This window comes from Gymnoscopelus microlampas (assembly GCF_963454915.1).
Source record: "Gymnoscopelus microlampas genome assembly, chromosome: 14".
NCBI lineage: Eukaryota > Metazoa > Chordata > Actinopteri > Myctophiformes > Myctophidae > Gymnoscopelus > Gymnoscopelus microlampas.
The window spans coordinates 29,637,718-29,659,055 of NC_139951.1; the positions used below are offsets into that span (position 1 = coordinate 29,637,718).

Below are 21,338 nucleotides of genomic sequence, written 5' to 3' on the forward strand. Positions count from 1 at the left end.
TGCGTGCGTGCGTGCGTGCGTGCGTGCGTGTGTGTGTGTGACTCGTCGTTAGAGGGTTTCAACAACTTAGGATGTCCAAATGCCCCAACAACTTAGGATGCCCATGTGCCCCAACAACTTAGGATGCCCAAAAAGGAGGCAAAAAGGCTGGCAAAGTATTGTGCTGTCTCTGCAATACTTGCCAGCCGCCACATACAGTACATGTACTGTATGGCAGAGACGCTGTTACTTATACCCGTAGAGTACTGAGTGACATGCTTATTGTATCATGAAGACATATTTATGTGAAGATTTTGTGAATGTAACCTTAACTGTACCTTTAATATTTGTGTCCTTGTATGCTCTCCTTTCTGAGGACATGAATACATTGTTCAAATGTGTGGGTATTTACCAGGGGAGGGGAAGAGTAGATTGGTTTGCTGCAATGAAGTGAGTCAAGAGATTTTGGGTCTCTGCGTTGCCATGGTGATTCATTTCTGGGTTGTCTGTAGACTGCAGTACCTCACGCACGCACACGCACACGCGCGCGCACACACACACACACACACACCACACACACACACACACACACACACACACACACACACACACACACACACACACACACACACACACACACACACACACACACACACACACACACACACACACACACACACACACACACACACAGAAAGAGAACCCACTCCAGCTTTAGCTGCAGTTGAGCTTTTATCTGTGCTGTTATCAGGTGTGAGGTATGTGCAGAGGTGACAGAACTGTATGTCATTTGTAGAACGCACGCACCCACGCACGCACGCACACATGCACGCACGCACGCACACACACACACACACACACACACACACACACACACACACACACACACACACACACACAATGTAAATGGACACTACGCACATAGCCTATATGTATTTACAGTGGTGTAAAGTAACTTAAAGTAAAGTACATTTACTCAGGTTTATTGGAGTATTTCCAATTTCCAGTACTTTTACTTCTTCTCCACTACATCTCAGATGCAAATATTATACTTTTACCCCACTACAATTATTTGAAATCTTTAGATACTAGTTACTTTGTAGATTTAGATTATTATTACAAAACATACATTAACCACTTCAACCCTATACATTTTGGCCATTTGAAAATAGCCGATCTACAAGCTCACAATGCATCACGATTTATTTGAAAAGTTCTGAAATGGGACATTCTGCATAATGATTACTTTATACTTTTGGTACTTAAGTACATTTTGATACCAAGACTTTTGTACTTTTACTCAAGTAAAATGTATTACCAGACTTTTACTTGTAACAGTGATTCTACATTGCAGTATTGATACTTTTACATACTACATATATTTGGGGAAATTCAGGTGTCGTGAGCAGCAAAGGCACACTAATCAGGAAACACAGTATAGGTACAGGCAAGAGTAGAGGGATAAGAATAGGACAAAAGATATGCATATACTGTATACAGTACTGTATATACTTTACTGTATGTGTGTATCACTTTTCATACGTGTGTGTGTGTGTGTGTGTGTGTGTGTGTGTGTGTGTGTGTGTGTGTGTGTGTGTGTGTGTGTGTGTGTGTGTGTGTGTGCGTGTGCGTGCGCTTGCGTGCGTGTGCTTATGACTGTGTGACTATTAAACCAGGTTGGGGCAAGGACAGTGGGGATGTTAGTACAGTAAACAGAGTGTATACGTTCCTTTGTACATGCTGCCTGTGACTATAAATAATGAACTCTGCAACCTTGCAGAGTTCTTTATTTCCAGAAAGGCGCGACTGGGTGGGTGGCACGTTAAATTAATAATTTTGCATATTGTTACTGTGTTTAGCTCCCATCTGTTATTCTACAAAAGACATGTTTTTTATGTGTTAAGTATATTTTCTATATTTTGTATTGCTGTTTTTTGGGGGGTTTAAGTGGTCAGATGGAACGCTTTTGGGATTTTGAAGTTGGTGTGTAAACCTGTTTGTTTTTGTCGTTCTCCCCCAGAATGGCTTCACTCCTCTGTACATGGCGGCCCAGGAGAACCACATGGACGTGGTGCAGTTCCTGCTGGAGCACGGCTCTACCCAGAGCATCGCCACAGAGGTACATAACATTACACTTCAAACCACATGAGCCCTATAGCGTCCCCATTCTGTGAAAACAGTCGATCTACAAGCTTGTAGATCGGCTATGTTTTGGCAAAGATATTTAGTGTTGAGTGAAAACAGGAGGAGGCCTATAGGACAGAGCCCTGGGGGACTCCTCCTAAAATCCTGAATGTTAATTCATACTTACAGATAAAGTTTTACACTCAGAGCGCACAGTACATGCATGCAAATACACATGCCTGTATACTCATCAGCTGTGCAGTACTGTATGTACATACACAGGCTGATCAATAATAATGTATTTAATAGGTCATACTGTATAATATGACATACATGTATGAACACAAATGCACTCTGCATGGGGGCGGCAGTGGCTGAGGAGCGGTTGAATGACCGCTTGGGAATCGGAAGGTTAGTTCCCCGGCTCCTCCTGGCTTCATGTCGAATTGCCCTTGAGCAAGACACTTAACCTCTCACTATTCCCATGCGTGCAGGTTGATGCCTTGCATGGTTGCCTCCGCGGTTGGTGTGGGAGTGTGTGTGTGTGTGTGTGTGTGTGTGTGTGTGTGTGTGTGTGTGTGTGTGTGTGTGTGTGTGTGTGTGTGTGTGTGTGTGTGTGTGTGTGTGTGTGTGTGTGTGTGCGAATTGGTGAATGTGACACACATTGTGAAGCGCTGTGGTTAAAGGCACTATATAAATGCACCATTTACCACACAAATACACACTCACAGAAAAAGAGACATGCGCGCACGCACACATGAAATGGATGTTTCTTTTGGCCTCTGCATGCTGTATCATGAGCAGATAAGCCTTGACAAGTAAATATTTGTCACAATGACTAATTTGTCAAACAAGAGTGGAATGACACAACATGTTTAGCATTTAACCTAGTGGCTAACTATACAGCTAATTATGATTAATACTTGTTTTTTGTAGCAAACAGTGTAGGAGACAGACAGTAAGAGTCGAGAGAGAGAGAAGAGGAGGAGAGCGGATAGAGAGCGAAAGGGAAAGAAGTGGAAAGGGAGGGAGAGAGAGGCAGCATAGAGAGAGAGAGAGAGAGAGAGAGAGAGAGAGAGAGAGAGAGAGAGAGAGAGAGAGCATACAGAGAGAGAGGCAGCATACAGAGAGAGAGAGAAAGAGAGAGAGAGAGCACACACAGGGAGTGACGCCATCGGCAGACCAGATGATGCAGAGTTGCACAAAGTGACCTTGTGCTGCTTTCTACTTCCTGTTCGTAGCAAGAGGAGGGAGGAGCCTACAATTTCATTGGCCCCTGATAGAGAGGGGGGAGAGAGAGAGAGAGAGAGGAGGTGAGGGAGGGAGGAAGGAGGAGAGGTGACCACAAAAAGGAAAAAGGAGAAGAAGAAAATGGGGGGGGGGGGGGGGTACCCGTAGAGCCCCGCTGCTAGCAAAGCTAAAAATACAGTAATGGCCAAAACAGAGGCTTACAACCAAAATCGACACATATTAATACCTTCATTGTATTGTTCAACTGTGCAAAGGAAAATACTTCACTGCATCATATATTCTCTCTTCATCTCTCTGTTGTTTCCCCTTTTAACCAGCATTATTCACACAAGCGTGTTTTCAGTAAATTTGGATATATCAGCAGGTGATGAACATCATTTCTAGGGCTTTAAAGGCAATGTGGCAATTTGGAGACATATCAAATATCGATGTTTGGTCCATAAATACCAGATGCGTGTGTTTGATGTCATATCACCAGGCTCTAGTTTCAAGTAGACAGCTCCCGAAAAAATGATGCATCTCCTTGTTTCTCACTCCTCCTCCTCCTCGCCTCTGCTATCTCCCTCCCTCCCTCCTCCTTCCTTCATTTCCTCACCGTCTCTTCCTCCCCACTTCCCACTTCCTTGCCTCCTCTCCCCCTTGTCCTCCTCCTCCTCATCTCCTCTCCATCTTCCTCTCGCCTCGTCTCGTCTACTCTACTCTCCTCCTTTACTACTGGGAGAGTGACAGTGAATAATTCAAGCAGTGAGACGAATGCATCTCCCATGTTCGAGGCTGCATGCGTTTAATAATTAATTACTTCCTTTTGCATTTTAGTCAAGCATTGTGAAGAGCAGATCAGAGCTACAGTTTGAGGGGGCACGGTGGCGCAGTCGGTAGCGCTGTCGCCTCACAGCTAGAAGGTCCTGGGTTCAATTCCCGCAGGGGATGCTGTGGGCGCTGGGGGCGTGTCCTCTCCTCCGCGTCATCAGTGTCCATACCCTAGGTGGGGTTGGCGAAAGGGCCTACTCTGTGTGGAGTTTGCATGTTCTCCCCGTGTCTCCTAGGGTAGGTACCCTCACAAAAACATGCAGTAATCCTGGTCACTATACTGCCTCCCCCTGGCCAGCCGGGGCGCCTGATGGAGGGGAAGGGAACTGGTTGGAATAACGTGTTCCTTCCACGCGCTACGTCCAACCGGGGAAACTCTCCCCTGTCAGATGATAAGAAGGTCAGTTGGCTCTCATGCATTGAAGGAGGCATGAGCTCGGCCCTGGCCTCCCTAGGTTGGCAGAGGGAGTGTAGTGCCCAGGATTACATAGACAATTGGCACTGGGTGTAATAAATTGGGTTACAAAAATCGTGGGATAAAAATTTAGTAAAAAAAAAAAGAGCTACATTTTGCAATCGCTGTGTGCTTGATGGAGTTGGATTGATTGGTTTTATTCGAATTTTCTCTCTCTTGAGTTTCACTCTGACTGTGAAATGGTATTACATACAGTATGTACTGTACTGTATACCATGGGTCTTCAACGTTTTGAGGCCAAGGACCCCCTAGCTGAGAGAGAGATGAAGCAGGGACCCCCTCTATATCGTATAAAATTGTGTTTCAGATTCAACATTTTTTGTTTACGTGGTCTGCTCTTTTTTCCCTCTACACCTATGCCTCTTTGCCAAAAATAGCCGATCTACGCGCTGCGAGGCGTTGTGAGCTTGTAGATCTGCTATTTTTGGCTAAAGTTCTCCTCAGAAAAGGGATGCTAGGGTTCAAGTGGTTAAGGTAAAATAGAAAATCCTATCACACAAATATTTGGCGGACCCCCTGTAGTAACCCTGAGGACCCCCTAGGGGTCCCGGACCCCCTGTTGAAGACCCCTGCTGTATACTGTACTATTGTATACTGCCTGACATGAAGAAACAATGCACCTGTGAAGCAAAACTATCAAAAACAAATGTTTCTGGGGCATTTCCACCGAGGCATTTATTTTCTAATTCTGTCTCCTTTTGATGTGGTGATATTCATAGAAATTATAGCACTAATGTCAGGATCGGACGGGTTTTGATTTTCTACTTTTTTACCGTGTCTGTTGTCATCATTGACGGTACAGATGAGAAAGAAGCCTTTTCATGGCCTCACTATCTGCCATAATTTATTTATCTGTATGTCTTCTGGAGGTATTTTGGGGATGTTAGTCTGCCTGGGTGTCGTTTCTTGAATCCATGAATAGACAAATGAAAGAGCAAGGGTTGGCCTTTGGGATCCTGTGGAATGTTTGGAGCTTTATGGACGTGCAAAATGTACAATTATACATGCATATGAGTGCGTGTGTGTGCGTGTGTGTTATGTATTTGTGTAGTGCTGGCTTGTGTGTAGGTGCACACATTTGTGTATGAGCAGGCCTCGTGAGTTTTTGCATGTGTCTGTGTACATTATGCTTTTGTGTAGAAGCGTTGGTGTCTGTGTACTGTATGTACGTGTGTGTGTGTATGTGTGTGTGTGTGTGTGTGTGTGTGTGTGTGTGTGTGTGTGTGTGTGTGTGTGTGTGTGTGTGTGTGTGCGTGTGCGTGTGTGTGTGCTGCAAGGCCTGTTGGTCTCTAAGGGGAGGTAGAGCTTTGATGTCTGCATGTTCTGATGCTGAGCTGATTTTACCAGACATTCAGTCAGCTCTCCTGTGAACACACACACACACGCACACATGTGCATATGCCCACACACGCACCCACTCACACGCACAAATATTTACACAAACACAAAGATGAATGCAAGTGCAAGCAAAATGTCATGCATCCATGCCATGCACACACGCACGCACAAATAGAGGCGCTTGCGCGCGCGCACACACACACACACACACACACACACACACACACACACACACACACACACACACACACACACACACACACACACACACACACACACACACACACACACACACACACACACACACACACACACACACACACACACACACACACAATATCATGTCATGTCACAGAGAATTCCCTCCCAGGTAGTTTGATGACTCATGCATGCTGCGGCTGCGAGCCACTGCCCCACTTACTTACTGTTGTCTGTGATTGTGGATAGGTGTGTACAGTGTGTACAGTGCGTGCGTGCGCGTGTGTGTGTGTGTGTGTGCATGCGTGCCTGTCTCTCTGTCTGTCTGTCTGCCTGTCATCTGGGTACATCTGTACATTAACGTCTGAGCAGACAACAGGTACAGTAGGTCATTGATGTAGCTGCTAAATAAGAGGGGACCTAAAATAGAACCCAGTGGTACGCCCATAGAGAACCAAAGTCAGGCATCACTGCCTGACTTTGATAACAGAGTTATTTTTTTATATAGAAAATACCATAGGGTCATCTTAGATTGTGTTATATAAGAACTGTGTTCCAAAAATAAACAAATGAGCCCGGAGTACTAATTCATCCAAAAAAAAAATCTCCTAACAGACTGATGTACAAATGTACAAATGTAACTCAATATCATAAACAACATAACTCACAGAATCACTGATTTGTTTATTTTTAAAACACAGTTCTTATATGAAGCGATCTGAGATGACCCGATGGTATTTCCAATACTAAATTAAAATTGGCTACTGCCGGTGGACCACGGCTACGTCACTCTGACTCAGACATAACCACAAACAAACCCGAAACAGCCATATATAGGCATAACTATGACTCAGACATAACCATAAACAAACCCGGTTATCCAGAGCCACAGATCCGACCGCTTTGCCTATGTATGGCCTACAGTGTAAAACATTGCAACGGCACTCGTGAGACTCGTGATATACATAGCACATCACAGCGACTATTACGAGGTCCTTTTTCATGTGGCTTGACAGCAGATTGTCTAGACCTCAAGAACAACACAGTCTTGAGTGACTGATGGCCTCGTGGTGTTCACAAATCAAGATGGGAGAGGTTTACTCCTCGTAACTACGAATCATCACTTAGCAATAAACACAGACAGACCGCAAGACCACCCGAACATTCAAAAACAAAATTCACTTTGTTTTTCCCCTCAGTCATTTTGAGGACTGGCTTAAAGAAATGATTTGGTGCGATGATTAGGAGGTGAATGGATAGAGTGGAACATAATGGTTGACTTTGTCACATGACTTCCTGATCCATGCAATGCTTCCTTGTTTAACATTTACTTTGTTTGTTTGATTGTTTGTTTCTCTCTTTCTCTCTTTCTCTCTTTCTTTCTTTCTTCCATCCTTCCTTCCCTCCCTCCTTCTGGTGTGTAGGATGGCTTCACCCCCCTGGCGGTGGCGCTGCAGCAGGGCCACGAGGCGGTGGTGTCCCTCCTGCTGGAGAACGACACCAAGGGCAAGGTGCGGCTGCCCGCGTTGCACATCGCCGCACGCAAGGACGACACCAAAGCCGCCGCGCTGCTCCTCCAGAATGACCATAATGCCGACGTAGAGTCCAAGGTAGGCTTATCTCTAAAGCGTTGCTGTCGGGCATAAACCTCTTATCTCCATATTTGAGACTTTTTGTGTTTTTTTCCGTAAATCAACACCCTACTTGATCTATACTACAGCGTCACTCAAAAGAAGCAGATCCGCAAGCTCGAAATACGGCGCGAAGCGATGCGTTTTGAGCTTGTCGATCTGCTACTTTTGCAAAAAAAAAAATTGAATCCTGAAAAGTAACAGTTTTGGACATATGAGGTTTCCACCCGACAGAGACGATAGGATTCTGATGATGAGTTATCAATATGAAATACGTGTGATCTGAGAGGCACGCGTCGCGGACGTCTGCGCGGACATGAGCTGGTGAGGAAATGTACGTAATGTACATAGTCCTGGTCAATGTAGGATATGGGACTGCACAACCCATCAAACACTTTGTGCCAAAACAACACCAAGTTTTTGAGTCAATGCAGGTACATCTATTTACTTCTGTTATTTCTTCCTCATTTGATGTTTTGTGCCATTGTGTTAATGTGTTTGTGGACTCGATGATGTTTTTTCTTTGTCAGAAGCCTCATAGTTCAAAAACTGTACAGGAAAGGTACTGCAGGCAGGCAGGAGGAATTTGGGGTGGGCAGGGGTGAAAATGTAAGAAGGCTTCACCATTTCCTTTTACCTTTGACTTCACCATTCTGTAGTAAACAGACTGCATATGTACAGTACTGTATATCTACTGGTCAGGGAGCAGTGTTGCAAATGCAATGCTGACTTGGAAAGTGGTTGCACTCTATTTTAACGACGTGACACGCACGTCGCTTAACACCTACACCACAGGTCACACCATGGACAATTGATATGCATCTAGGCTCATTCCTATGTTAATCCACCTGGTGTGAGTCGGGAGCCTTTGTAAACTTTGTTGAGGTGTGAATTTAAAGTCGTTTTAAATCTATGCGTGTGCCTGCGCGTGCTCCTGGTCAAATAGGTTCCTGCACGGCGTGCAAGGCCGTCCCATGAGCAATGCAACCCTGTCAGGGAGATTAGTGCCTTCTACTGTTACCATGAATCTGAAGCCACCTGCCTCCCTGCATCCACCCATCCTACAGCTTGGTGCAACCATACTGGCGATGCAGTTGTTTGTTTTGTTATTTTGATGTTAATGTTTTTATTGTTGTGGTTCACTAACCACCCCATTCTCTCCTCCTCCTTCTGCTCTTTCATCTCTCCCACCCAACCCCACCCCACCCCGCACCCCATCCCCACCCTACCCCGCACCCCATCCCCACCCTCACCCTCTCTCTGCCCCGTTCTAGATGATGGTGAATAGAACAACAGAGGTATACCTCCTTAATCCACTTCACTTCACTTCACCTTCACCTCTTCTCTTCTCTTCTCTTCTCTTCTCTTCTCTTCTCTTCTCTTCTCTTCTCTTCTCTTCTCTTCTCTTCTCTTCTCTTCTCTTCTCTCCTCTCCTCTCCTCTCCTCTCCTCTCCTCTCCTCTCCTCTCCTCTCCTCTCCTCTCCTCTCCTCTCCTCTCCTCTCCTCTTCTCTTCTCTTCTCTTCTCTTCTCTTCTCTTCTCTTTTATTCTCATCTCATCCTCTCTCCTCCTCTCCTCTCCTGGTCACTCATGGTCACCACTTCACGCCAAAGGCCTCAAGTTGCCTAGCCCTGATGCTTTTGCTGTTGTTGATACTGCCTCACCTCTCCCCCTGCACTTGGACCCTGCATTGCATGTTGACTCTGCTTTGTGTGTATCCGGTGGCTTGCTACAGTAACTGAAAACATCTTACATAATGGGATAACAGCTTCAGACTTCTGTTTGACTGAGTTCTGGTTGTATGTACGCAGTAAAAGCCTGAGTTTTAATTTAACCATGAGAGTGCAAATTTAACTCTCAGTGATGTTAACACTCAGTATTTGGCTGTATAGCATGACAAAGGGAAGTGCTACAAGACAATCATGTGCAGTAACCTCTGCCATTTTAATTTAAAAAACATTCAGAAAATAATAGATCTACAAGCTCACAACGTGTCACGATGCGACGCGTTTGTGAGCTGAAAAGACTCTGGTCAGCTGCTCTGCGCTTTTCCAATATAGTATATCTACAGTATATACTGTATACAACTTGTCAATTGCTCAAAGCATCTTAATTCAGCATATTCATTTAGCTACCACAAAAATTATCACCCAGTTTTTCCTTACTGCACAACATCCCTCTGCCTGCCTGTTGTCCAACATTACATGTAAGGGTGTTGGTAGATTCTTGCTACAACTTCTGTTGTAACTTACAGTATAATTAATATTCACCATAACATTTGTATTATTATTAACCCAACCTTTCGCCTTGTCCTTAGTTCACCGTAGATAACTGTGATCTTGGAATGTATTTGATATCTGTAATATGTATAACTTCTTTATTTTACTTCCAAATGGTTCTCATTTCTCCGCTATTAGGTCTGTGTTGTCTGTATGTATGTGATCTAGCATTAGTTGTAATATCTATTAGTCAGGACCAGTGTTGGGTAACGTTACTTTTAAAAGTAACTTGTTACGTTACAGGATTACCGCCATTAAAAAGTATTCCATTACGTTACAGGATTACCTTCTAAGAAAAGTAACTTGTTAGATTAATTTTTGCGTTACCAACAAATAAAACCCACCTGCGTGGAAGTTTGATAAACATAAAATCAAGAGGGCAGCTGCAGGACCACATTCGAAACAAATGTTTCCTTATGTTTTAATGTTTTATTCTGGGTTTAAGTTATAGTGTGAATGATTTTACTTGTATATCTTTTACCAGTGTTGTGGAGCTGTGCTGGGCTTCTCCAAGGTATTTGCATTGGTGTCGTTCTCCTCCTTTCATCAATAAATCCAAAAATAGTGTGAATACTTCCATGACCGTACTAAAGGGTAACCTCTCTGTTTTCTCTCGATCTCTGCCATGTCGCACAGGTGCGGCAAATTAATGTAATAAAAACAAGACCAGCCGCCAGCCGTGTGCCACACTAAAAGTGGTGACCCGTTGAGTAGAATGATAACGCAATCACCACAGATTGCTGGACCGGTCACCGGTTTCTGTGTAACACCCGGGACCGTGCAAGTCTCCCTTGACAGAAACAAGCTTGTTCATTGATCAGGAAACAGCGCAAATGCGTCGGATGGATTTTCCTTTTCCTTTGTGGCAAGTTCTGGCAACATATATAGGTCTTAAATGTAACAAAGTAACGCCAATAATTTGGAAAAGGTAACTAAGTAACCGAGTACTCTAATTGCAAAACTAACGCGTTAGGTTACTCCGTTACCCAAAACGGCGTTATTTGTAACGCTGTTACCCCCAACACTGGTCAGGACTCTCTGGTTCAGACGCTTGTTTACTAAAGTTGGCCATGTTGGTGATATGCACACAAGGCTTGTTGTATTGTAATAATCACAAGTTGCAATGAATTGAAATGTAAATATCAAGCAATCTGTACATGATCAACTGACAAGGGAACCAAGGCTCTTACCTTTGATGTCAAAAAGAGTCAAATCATCAAGCTTCTTCCATTGATGATGACTCACACTGATTTTGTGCACACAGTGATTGCTTGTTTGAGTCCCACTATATCTTAGTGCTATAGAGGTGTTGACCCAGTGAACACCTCTATAGTGGTATGAATTCTACAGACTTAGGCTTACTCTATAAACTTACCCTGGGTTACTATTAGTGTCGACAGAACCCTGCGTTGTTTACAATCCCAGAGAAATTAACGTTGTCAAGAATCTTGGTTCTCTTTTGCTCTTTAGGTGAGACATGATCATGTTCCCAAACCACAAGACTAAAATGACTGTAAGACTAACACAACCTGGTTTTAGGTGGAATTATCTGAGAGCTTAAGAGATCATAGAGAAAATGCTACAGTAGGTTTACTCTGAACTGAAAGGTAGATACATTTTGAACTGCATGCCTGTCTTATTCTTTTTTACTATCACTGCTGTTGGATGAGAAGTTGTGGCAATGAAGGAAAAATTGCGTAATGTTAGATCGATAACATTTGTTGTTTGTTTGAGATGTGGTTTATACATCTTAACATAAGAAAATATACATTAAGAAAATATTGTTGACAAGTCTTTTGTCCAACAGCAATTAACTATTGCTGATCTGCTTACAGTATGTTGTCTTCTGTACTCCAGACCTGAAAGAAATTTTAAGGATGTTTTCAAAAACTCCACTTTGTGTAGGGATGCAATTGACAACTCCTAAACTCACGCAAGTTAGACATACCCCTTAAAGCTGCAATCTGTAAGATTCATGTCCTACCCGGGACTTAAACTGGCTCTCATTTTTACTGCTAAGACAGAAAGCCTGTTTAGTTAGAGGAGATATCTCACTTGGAGCTTCATGCAATACCTCCTGTGATGACAAGAGTAGTGGTCCTACCCAACTAGTGGGAGTCCACATCTATGGATGGCTGTGTTTGTTGTATTTTTTAAATATTTTTGGGGCTTTTCTGCCTTTTGTACAGTGGAGATAGGACAGGAAACGGGGAAAGAGTCGGGGAGTGACATGCAGCAAAGGTCCGCCAGGCTCGGGAATCAAACCTGTGACTCGCTGTCAGGTTGCTACAGAGCCTATATATGGTACCAACCACGAGGCCATCGGCACCCCTGTGTTCGTTTTTTTGTATTTACATATTCTACCAGACTGGTTAAAATAATGTTTTATTGTCCTGGCACCTAGGCTCAGTGTAGCCTGACAGCGTGTCGCGGGTCCGAGTCCCGTCCTGACGGCCTTTTCTGCATGTCACTCCCCATCTCTCTCTCCCCATTTAATGTCAGCCTACTTTCCTGTCAATAAAGACTTGAAAGCCCCCCCAAAACAAAAGTTTTATTCACACAAATGGATGGATTGCAGCTTTTAATTTGAGGAGAAATGAGTCAAGGCGCTGCACATTGCCTGCCTGCATCACACCAGACCCTTAGAGAGAGAGAGTTCCGTCACGCTTTGATCTCGCCGCAAAGCGGGCTGGTATGGGCTGTAGTTCCAAACACTGGAACTTCCTCATAGAGATAGACAGAGCATTTCCGCCCTCCATTCTTACAATGGGAGTCTATGCTAGCGTGCGTCGTCACTCTCATACAAGATCACTCTCACACCAGACCCATTGAGAGAGAGAGTTCCGTCACGCTTTGATCTCGCCGCAAAGCGGGCTGGTATAGGCTGTAGTTCCAAACGTCCTCGTAGAGATAGGCAGAGCATTTCCGCATTCCATTCTTACAATGGGAGTCTATGCTAGTCTAGTGTCGTCACTCTCATACTAGATCACGCTGCATCACACCCGCTACTAATGTCCCATCATGCTTTGCTTGTGGCCCGTTGCGACGTGCTGGGGACGGGGGCGGCCAGCTTTCAATGGCTGAGGGAGCTTGGCAATAGCGACTTCTGATTGTGTCTGTGTGTGTCTCTGTGTCTCTCTCTCTCTCTCTCAGAGTGGTTTCACGCCTCTCCACATTGCGGCTCACTATGGGAACATAAACGTTGCGACGCTCCTGCTTAATCGAGGGGCAGCGGTGGACTTCAAGGCCAGGGTAGGTACCTCCTCCTCCTCGCCACATAAACTACACACCCCCTGGATCTCCTTCTTACCGCCTAGACCAGTGGTTCTCAAAGTGGGATCCAGGGACCCTAAGGGTTCCTTCGGGGGGTTCCAAATGTACCCGTACGTACAGGTCTGTAACTCTGAGTGTGTGCAAATGGAACCAAATGGACCCTCACAGGTCTAATTTGGTTCCATTTGCACACACTCAGAGTTATGGGGGTCTGAAGTCAAGTTTGTGGTGTAAGTTCTGTTAGAGCAGTGGAGCTGTTTAAATCAGTTCATTCACTCACCTGCGGAGGGGGCCAGTGAGCCATTTTCCCAGCCGTGCACCCCTACCTACAGTATGTCTCCAGCTCTCTCCACTATGATTCATGTTTCTCTGACCAGAGAATGTAATGTTCCAAACACTGGAATGTAATTGAGATGCAGAGTCCATGTTGATCCAAGAGACAACATACCTTCTATGATAAAAACATCACCACTTCATTCCTAGTCTCGAGCAGGCATCCAATCAGCCATCTCCGCCTGCTATGGACGAATCCACAGAACGGCAATCATAACTGCGGTGTCAAGCGGCTGCCGCTCCGCACCGCGACGCCGCAGTTATGATTGCCTACAGGCAGCGCGTCTGTGGATTTGTCTATACCGATACGTCTGATGACATCTAAATTCAATGTGGGACCTGAAACTGTGTGGAAACCATTTTAAAAATGTAAAAGTTATGACTGTATGTTTATCAACAGCCACTCGAGGCCATATTTAATTTAGATTTCCCCAGACAAATCAGTAGACAGACAATGAGAGAGATCTCTGATCAAATGGCTATACTTCATTTAAAGAACCTTCATGAAATACCAAATACACACATTTTAAATTGTGACATCTTATGATTTTTTTAAACAAAAAAAGAGTAGTTTTTTTTTAATCATGCACAGGTATATAAGACCAGGTTTCTTTATATAGATTAGATCACAGGGGAGAGTTACATCATGTCCCTTGGGCTAAACGTTAGCACTGGTGCATTATGCCAGTGGCTGGCAATGTAGCCATGAATAGTACACTACCGCAATGTGTTCACTCACTTGCCACATGATGGCTGATAAAACTGTTCCAAAGAGTTTTTTTCCTTTTCTAAGTTTGGTGTGCGCGTGCGTGTGCGTGTGCGTGTGTGTGTGCGCGTGCGTGTGTGTGTCTCCACAGAATGACATCACTCCATTGCACGTAGCATCCAAACGAGGGAACAGTAACATGGTGCGACTCCTTCTGGAGAGAACGGCCAAGATAGACGCACGGACCAAGGTACAAACACACATGCACGCATAGTAGGGTCAAGAAGGAAGACGAATGAATTTGGAATGGTGAAGATGGCAAAATAACGCAGAACCCTCACATGGCAGAATGCGTTTGCAGTGCAGTGTCTTGCTAAATAACTTCTCGGCAGTGACAGTGGGTATCCCCAGTTTGGACTTTTTTAAGGCAGCTTCTGGCTTTGTCAACAGAGGTGTTTGACATGCCCACATGGAGTTAGAGTGGCCATGTCATGAATATAACGAGGTGTTTTGATAATTGTTGGTGGGAAACCCACCCCCCCCCCCCTTGAGTATGACAACATGGCCACCATGTGACTGGTCAGTGACCGTTGTGTGTCCGTGTGACGACTGTGTCCTGTAGGATGGTTTGACGCCGCTGCACTGTGGAGCCAGAAGCGGACATGAACAGGTGGTGGAGATGCTGCTGGACCGAGGAGCTCCCATATTGTCCAAGACCAAGGTACACATCCACAGTCTCCCTCGCTACTCTCTCACACTTTATATCCATGCATTATGCCATTCTTTAAAGTGTGTGTGTGTGTGTGTGTGTGTGTGTGTGTGTGTGTGTGTGTGTGTGTGTGTGTGTGTGTGTGTGTGTGTGTGTATGTGTGCGTGTGTGGCCATCAACTACTATGTGCGACGTGACTGGAGGTGGAAAAGCCATTTCAACATTTGTCAACTTCAGCAAATTGGCCTACAGCAAAAGACAATGAGGATTCAGACAGAAGTCTAGCCTACATACAACACCCCCTCAGATTTACAAGCTCACAACACGTCTCAATTGTTGTGAGCTTCTAGGTCTGCTATTTTGGGCACAGAACACCATCATAAGTCAAAGTATACATCAGGCTTTAGCTGTAATGAGAAGCACTTGATGAGCCACGGTAAAGACAATCCAGCTAAAGAATTTACTGGTTGTACAGCATATAACAGCATATAACATTCACCACGGACATATCTACTATATCCGAAGCTTTCCCAGATAACCAAATAATTTTGGTTACGTCGTTTTCCAGCAGTCTGGTTGTCTATTTGCTGTAGTCTTGGACTGAGGGGTGAGAGGAGACGGAAGACTCCACTTATTTCCGTTCTATTCAAGCGTTCAAACTTATGCGAGTTTATTCACCTCATTCTGTCTAAATGTCTTCCGACGTGACATCTAGGTCATATAATAGCATCTTTGATTGCCCTCTCCTTGACCTTTGTCTTACCCCTCCCCCCCATCTTCTCTCTCCTTCCAGAACGGGCTGTCCCCGCTCCACATGGCGACGCAGGGCGACCACCTGAACTGCGTGCAGCTGCTGCTGCATCACGAGGTGCCCGTGGACGACGTGACCAACGACTACCTGACCGCGCTGCACGTGGCCGCACACTGCGGGCACTACAAGGTGGCCAAGGTCATCGTGGACAAGCGGGCCAACCCCAACGCCAAGGCCCTGGTACGGAGAGGCGGATGGGAGGGTGGGGAGGGGGGGATGGGGGGGATGTGTGTGTGATTTGGGCGCCATTGAGGAGGGTCGGGTGGTTGAGGAGCGCCTGATGCAAGGGAGGGAGGGAAGACGAGAGGTTGCTTGCGTCTTATGTTGCGTCAGCACACCAGAATTTGTCAGAGCAAAATTAATTTCTTCTTTCGAGTCTTGCAGAACGAGAAGCTTGGCGGCGAAAGCACATTTTACTCCACCTGCGGTGTTCTGTACAGTAGCTTAGCATTTTGCTTGTGACAGAAGAAATCACTAGAACAATTATATTAACCACTTAATCCCTACTGTGTGTATGTACAATACTTAAACCTTCTTTTTGCTATTTTTGGCAATTTTTGCCTGTAATGACAGAGAGAGGTGGGGGGAGAGGGGCACTAGGAAAAAGGATAGGAAACAGATGAGAAATGGATATAGAAGGAAGAAGAGGCTGAAAGAAAATGGGAGCAAACAAAGGCCAACTGATTTTATTATTTTTTTGTCAGCCTTTTGCTTGGCAGAGGACAGCCATCTCTGTTCTGTAATGGGAGCAGCCTGGGTGTGGTTAAGAGTACTGGGAGCAGAGTGAGAGTGAGAGAGAGAGAAGAGAGGGGGTGAGGCCACAGGGAGGAAAATGAAGTAATAGAACCAAGGCAGAAACCTCAAAACCCAGGGAGAGAGCGAGGGGCGGGGGGCGAAGGGAGGAGGGGGGGCTAGACAGAGAGAGACAGAGAGAGAGAGAGAGAGAGAGAGAGAGAGAGAGAGAGAGAGAGAGTTGTAAAGAAAAGTATCCGTTTCAGTGTAACATACTTTTTAAAGCCCACAGCCAACTCTTTCCCTCACATGCTTGTCTGGTTAGCTGGCAGAAGACAGGAAAAGGAGAGACAAACCTCCAGTGCTATTTTCCGATCCAGAGTTCCACGATAGTCTCGTTTGGCGGCCGCGCACCACTGAGCGTTTGTGGTTCCGTACTTTGGTTCTGTTCTTTGCCGTTCTTTTTGCATCTTTCATCAGATGGTCTTTGTTCTGTTTTGTAGAATGGTTTCACTCCTCTTCACATCGCCTGTAAGAAGAACAGAATCAAAGTGATGGAGCTTCTGCTCAAACATGGAGCCTCCATACAAGCTGTCACAGAGGTAGGAACGTGCGTGTGTGTGTGTGTGTGTGTGTGTGTGTGTGTGTGTGTGTGTGTGTGTGTGTGTGTGTGTGTGTGTGTGTGTGTGTGTGTGTGTGTGTGCTTGCGTACTCGTGTGTCCTGCATGTCTACATATTTGTGGGTATATACCGTATCTGTGTCTGCACTTGTGGGCAAGTGAATGTGTATTTCTGTCTGTATGCTTGTGTGTGTGTGTGTGTGTGTGTGTGTGTGTGTGTGTGTGTGTGTGTGTGTGTGTGTGTGTGTGTGTGTGTGTGTGTGTGTGTGTGTGTGTGTGTGTGTGTGTGTGTGTGTGTGTGTGTGTGTGTGTGTGTGTGTGTGTGTGTGTGTGTGTGTGTGTGTGTGTGTGTCTTGGCATTATCACAGTCAGCGCTATCTTCATTTTCTTTCATTTGATTTTTTTCGAATTAGTTTTTACAGGAGCGTGGCCAGGAAGTGAATCTTTTTCCTTCTTTTGAACTCTGTGAACTTGCCAAAGCACCGCAGCACAGAATAACCACAGACAAAACATGTTTCTGTCTTTCATGTTCACAACAGCTGAAATAGACCTTCCCCATTCCTAGCCATGGTAAACCCTATGTGAAAAAAAGCGGTCCTCAGAAAGAATGACCACACACACAGCTCAAATATGTTTTGATAAACATCCTAACTTTGTCTTAGTGGTACAGTACATGCCGCGATGGCGGTACACATGTACATATACTGGTACACATACTGTACAATGTACAATATAAAAGATTATATTGTTTTAGAACATAACCTTTTAGACACTATGTACAGTGTACATAGTGTCTAAAAGGTTATGTTCTAAAACAATATAATTTTTTCTTTGACCAAAATGTAACAGTTCTTCTATGGGTGGTAAGGAATGGAAGCCTTGCAAAGTCAGCCCACAGATTTTGTTCCGCTCATCGTGTTCTGGCAAGGCTCAGTGGACATTTGCTTGGGTTGTGAGCTTCGTCGATGTAATCATGCGATTGGATCAGGGTTTAACCAGTCTGAGCCGCTAACCGTGATGACGCAAAAAAACAACGGGTGAATCAAACTCCTGCCGAGGCCAGTCAGGAGAAGAGCCTAAACATCTCCTCAACTAAGGCCTAAAATATGTCCTCTTTTTTTAAACAATTTCTATAGCAGCATGGACTGAAGACTGACCTCTTCTAGTGCAGCCATGGTCGTTGTCATCATCTAAACCTCTACCAATAGTTTGCTTATTGGTCTGACTTCCAGCTGCCAGGCTGAGTTGATTCTCAGGGGATGTTTTCCAGGCTGATATCTCGTAGGAAAAACTGAGCATTGCTAGATTCAGGTTGGCCATGCGAGGCTAAACGACCGGCTTACTGAACAGGCAAATTGGAATGTATATGTCTCTTTCCCTATTCAATCTAAGAAATGTTAGAGTGCAGAATCACTCATAACATTTGGGGTTTAGGGCCTTGCTTATGGATACTTTGCTAGTGACAGTGTGCATTTCACTTTTATTATTTCATTTATCATCTGATCTTCTCTTTCTCCCCCTCTCTCTCTCTCAGTCTGGTCTGACTCCCATCCATGTGGCGGCGTTCATGGGACACGAGAACATCGTCAGCCAGCTGACCAATCACGGGGCTTCGCCAAACACAACCAACGTGGTGAGTCTCCCCTTCTCTCTGCTCTCCTGTCCTGAAATAACCACTACATCTTTGTTGTCAGCATATGCCCTGTTTGGCTGTTGGCGCATAACCTGCTTCCCTTACCTTTACACAATTTGTGCTGAATGTCATGCTCTCTGCACGAAAAAAAGAAATAGGGCAAAATGAAATAAAAACAAAGGTGGAGTTGAAGTACAGCATAGAACAAATCTGACAACAATTTGTATGAATGTGCACATACTTCTCAGTGAGGAATAGGGCTGCAACTATCAATTATCTTACCGATGATTCTATTGATTCAGTGAATCAAAGCGGAAAAATACTACCTAATTGACTAAATCGATTAGTCTGACTAACCGCTATATTTTATAATTTCTTGTGTACAGTGTTGCAGTGTTGCACAAAAAATACCCCAAATAGCAGATCTACAAGCTCTACAAACACAGCATGCGATATGTTTCTGAGCTTGTAGATATAGAAAGTCGATTTATTTCATTAAAAATGTGTTTTTTAAATAATCGCTTAAAGGGATAGTTCACCCCCAAAATGACCGGCAGCGGTTCCGGTAGGAGACACACATAGTCTCCTTTGTGTCTCCTACTGGAACCGCTGCCTACCGGTCCGCTGGCCATCAAATTATTGGCTTAAGAATGCGACACGAACAAAAAAATATCCATGAATTCAAGTCTCCATGTTTTATTGGGGGGGTGAACTATCCCTTTAAATTGATTACATCGATTATCTGTCTCAGCTTACCACTCAGTATTCTACTGTGTACATTGTAGAGAGGAGGAGGAGGAGGAGGAGCATAGAGGAGACCGGCGGCAGTGCTGCATTCACAGCATAGTGTGCACACTGACATACAGAACAACGTGGATGCCGATGGCATCGTAGTCTTACAAGCACATGAGCTTAATCTGTTAGCCTGTCACTGTGCGCCCACAGTCCAATAACGCTCCAATCAGTCTGTTAGCTTAACACCCCAAACCACAGAGAGAAGGAAAGGGGGGGGGGGGATAGAGAGGAACAGAAAGAGAGGGTGGAGAAAGGAGAGGAAAAGGGTGAGAGAGATAGTGGTGCAGAGTGAGAGAGAGGAAAAAGGGGAGAGCAAGAGTTAGCACAACTGGAGTATATGATGGAGGGAAAGGAGGGGTGGGGGAGAGGGAAGGAGAAAAAGAGAGAGAGAGAGAGAGAGAGAGAGAGAGAGAGAGAGAGAGAGAGAGAGAGAGAGAGAGAGAGAGAGAGAGAGAGCATAACATACACTCAACTGTTCAACCCTAACCGCTCAGTCGCCCACGCGGTGTCTGTGGCCACGTTACCGTAGAAACAGGGTATTAGGCGCGTCATTATGGTGAGCAGAGCAGAGTAAGGGGGAGCCGGGGTCCCTCTCTGTCGCTCTGTGTCTCTCTGTGTGTCTGTCTGTCTCTCGCTCTCTCCTTCAATCTCCCCTTCTGTCTGTCTGTTTGACTGCTCACGTCAGCTCATAGGCACAGCAGGGACAGAGAGAGACAGAAAGAGGCAGTGAGTATAGGTAAGGTCATGGCTGACTTTGTTTTGGAACTAACAAAACTTTTGGATTTGGTTTCAACGTGTTTGTGAGACAAAGGAAGGACAGAAGCAAGACAGACTGGACAGAAAGTTAGTTAGTTACTTGGTTAGTTGGTTAGTTGGTTGGTTGGTTGGTTGGTTGCGTCATGGAGAAACATTAACATTAAGATAAGAAACTTTTTGTGTGTGTATATTACATGTGTGTACACGATCCTTCCTGATTCATTTGCATTTTCTAACATCTGTGTGTGTGTGTGTGTGTGTGTGTGTGTGTGTGTGTGTGTGTGTGTGTGTGTGTGCGTGTGCGGGTGCATGTGCGTGTGCGCGTGTGTGTGTTTCAGCGTGGAGAGACAGCGCTCCACATGGCTGCCAGAGCAGGACAGTCGGAGGTGGTTCGATACCTGGTCCAGAATGGAGCCAGAGTGGACGCCAAAGCCAAGGTATGAAGCCTGTGTGTGTGTGTGTGTGTGTGTGTGTGTGTGTGTGTGTGTGTGTGTGTGTGTGTGTGTGTGTGTGTGTGTGTGTGTGTGTGTGTGTGTGTGTGTGTGTGTGTGTGTGTGTGTGTGCTCGTGGTGGGCGCATGTGTGAGCATTTGTCTGTGCCAAATGACACAGTGATTATACAGTTAGTGTTTGGGTGCATGCATGTTGGGGTGTGTTTGTCCGTGGGGGAGTGAGTGTGTCAGGACACGTGTGTCTAATGACTCTGTTATTAGTGCTGTAATTCTTATATTCATGCGTTGGTTTATGCCCTGTAGAAACAAACGGGGAGGCTGTCATCAGACTACCACCCACAGCAAATAAAGCACAAAATACATGGACATAACCCATACTACAGTATAGCAAAATGTACTTTTTTGCACTGTTTTTTGACCACTTGAACCCTAGTG

The 21,338-nt window shown here is 45.1% G+C and overlaps 1 protein-coding gene across 6 annotated transcripts in view; it reads left to right on the forward strand.

Moving 5' to 3' along the window:
• Positions 1–21,338, forward strand: part of LOC311060627 (ankyrin-1-like) — a 134,262-nt gene that overhangs the window by 45,103 nt on the left and 67,821 nt on the right. For 3 of the 6 annotated variants that reach the window (XM_084078864.1, XM_084078865.1, XM_084078869.1), the window contains exons 5-14: positions 2,000–2,098; positions 7,600–7,785; positions 9,081–9,104; positions 13,238–13,336; positions 14,548–14,646; positions 15,019–15,117; positions 15,899–16,096; positions 17,152–17,250; positions 18,803–18,901; positions 20,791–20,889. In XM_084078864.1, coding sequence (XP_083934990.1) covers positions 2,000–2,098; positions 7,600–7,785; positions 9,081–9,104; positions 13,238–13,336; positions 14,548–14,646; positions 15,019–15,117; positions 15,899–16,096; positions 17,152–17,250; positions 18,803–18,901; positions 20,791–20,889 — 1,101 coding nt within the window. The remainder of the gene's footprint in view (positions 1–1,999; positions 2,099–7,599; positions 7,786–9,080; positions 9,105–13,237; positions 13,337–14,547; positions 14,647–15,018; positions 15,118–15,898; positions 16,097–17,151; positions 17,251–18,802; positions 18,902–20,790; positions 20,890–21,338) is intronic. The other 3 variants (XM_084078866.1, XM_084078867.1, XM_084078868.1) reach the window with 1 other exon arrangement.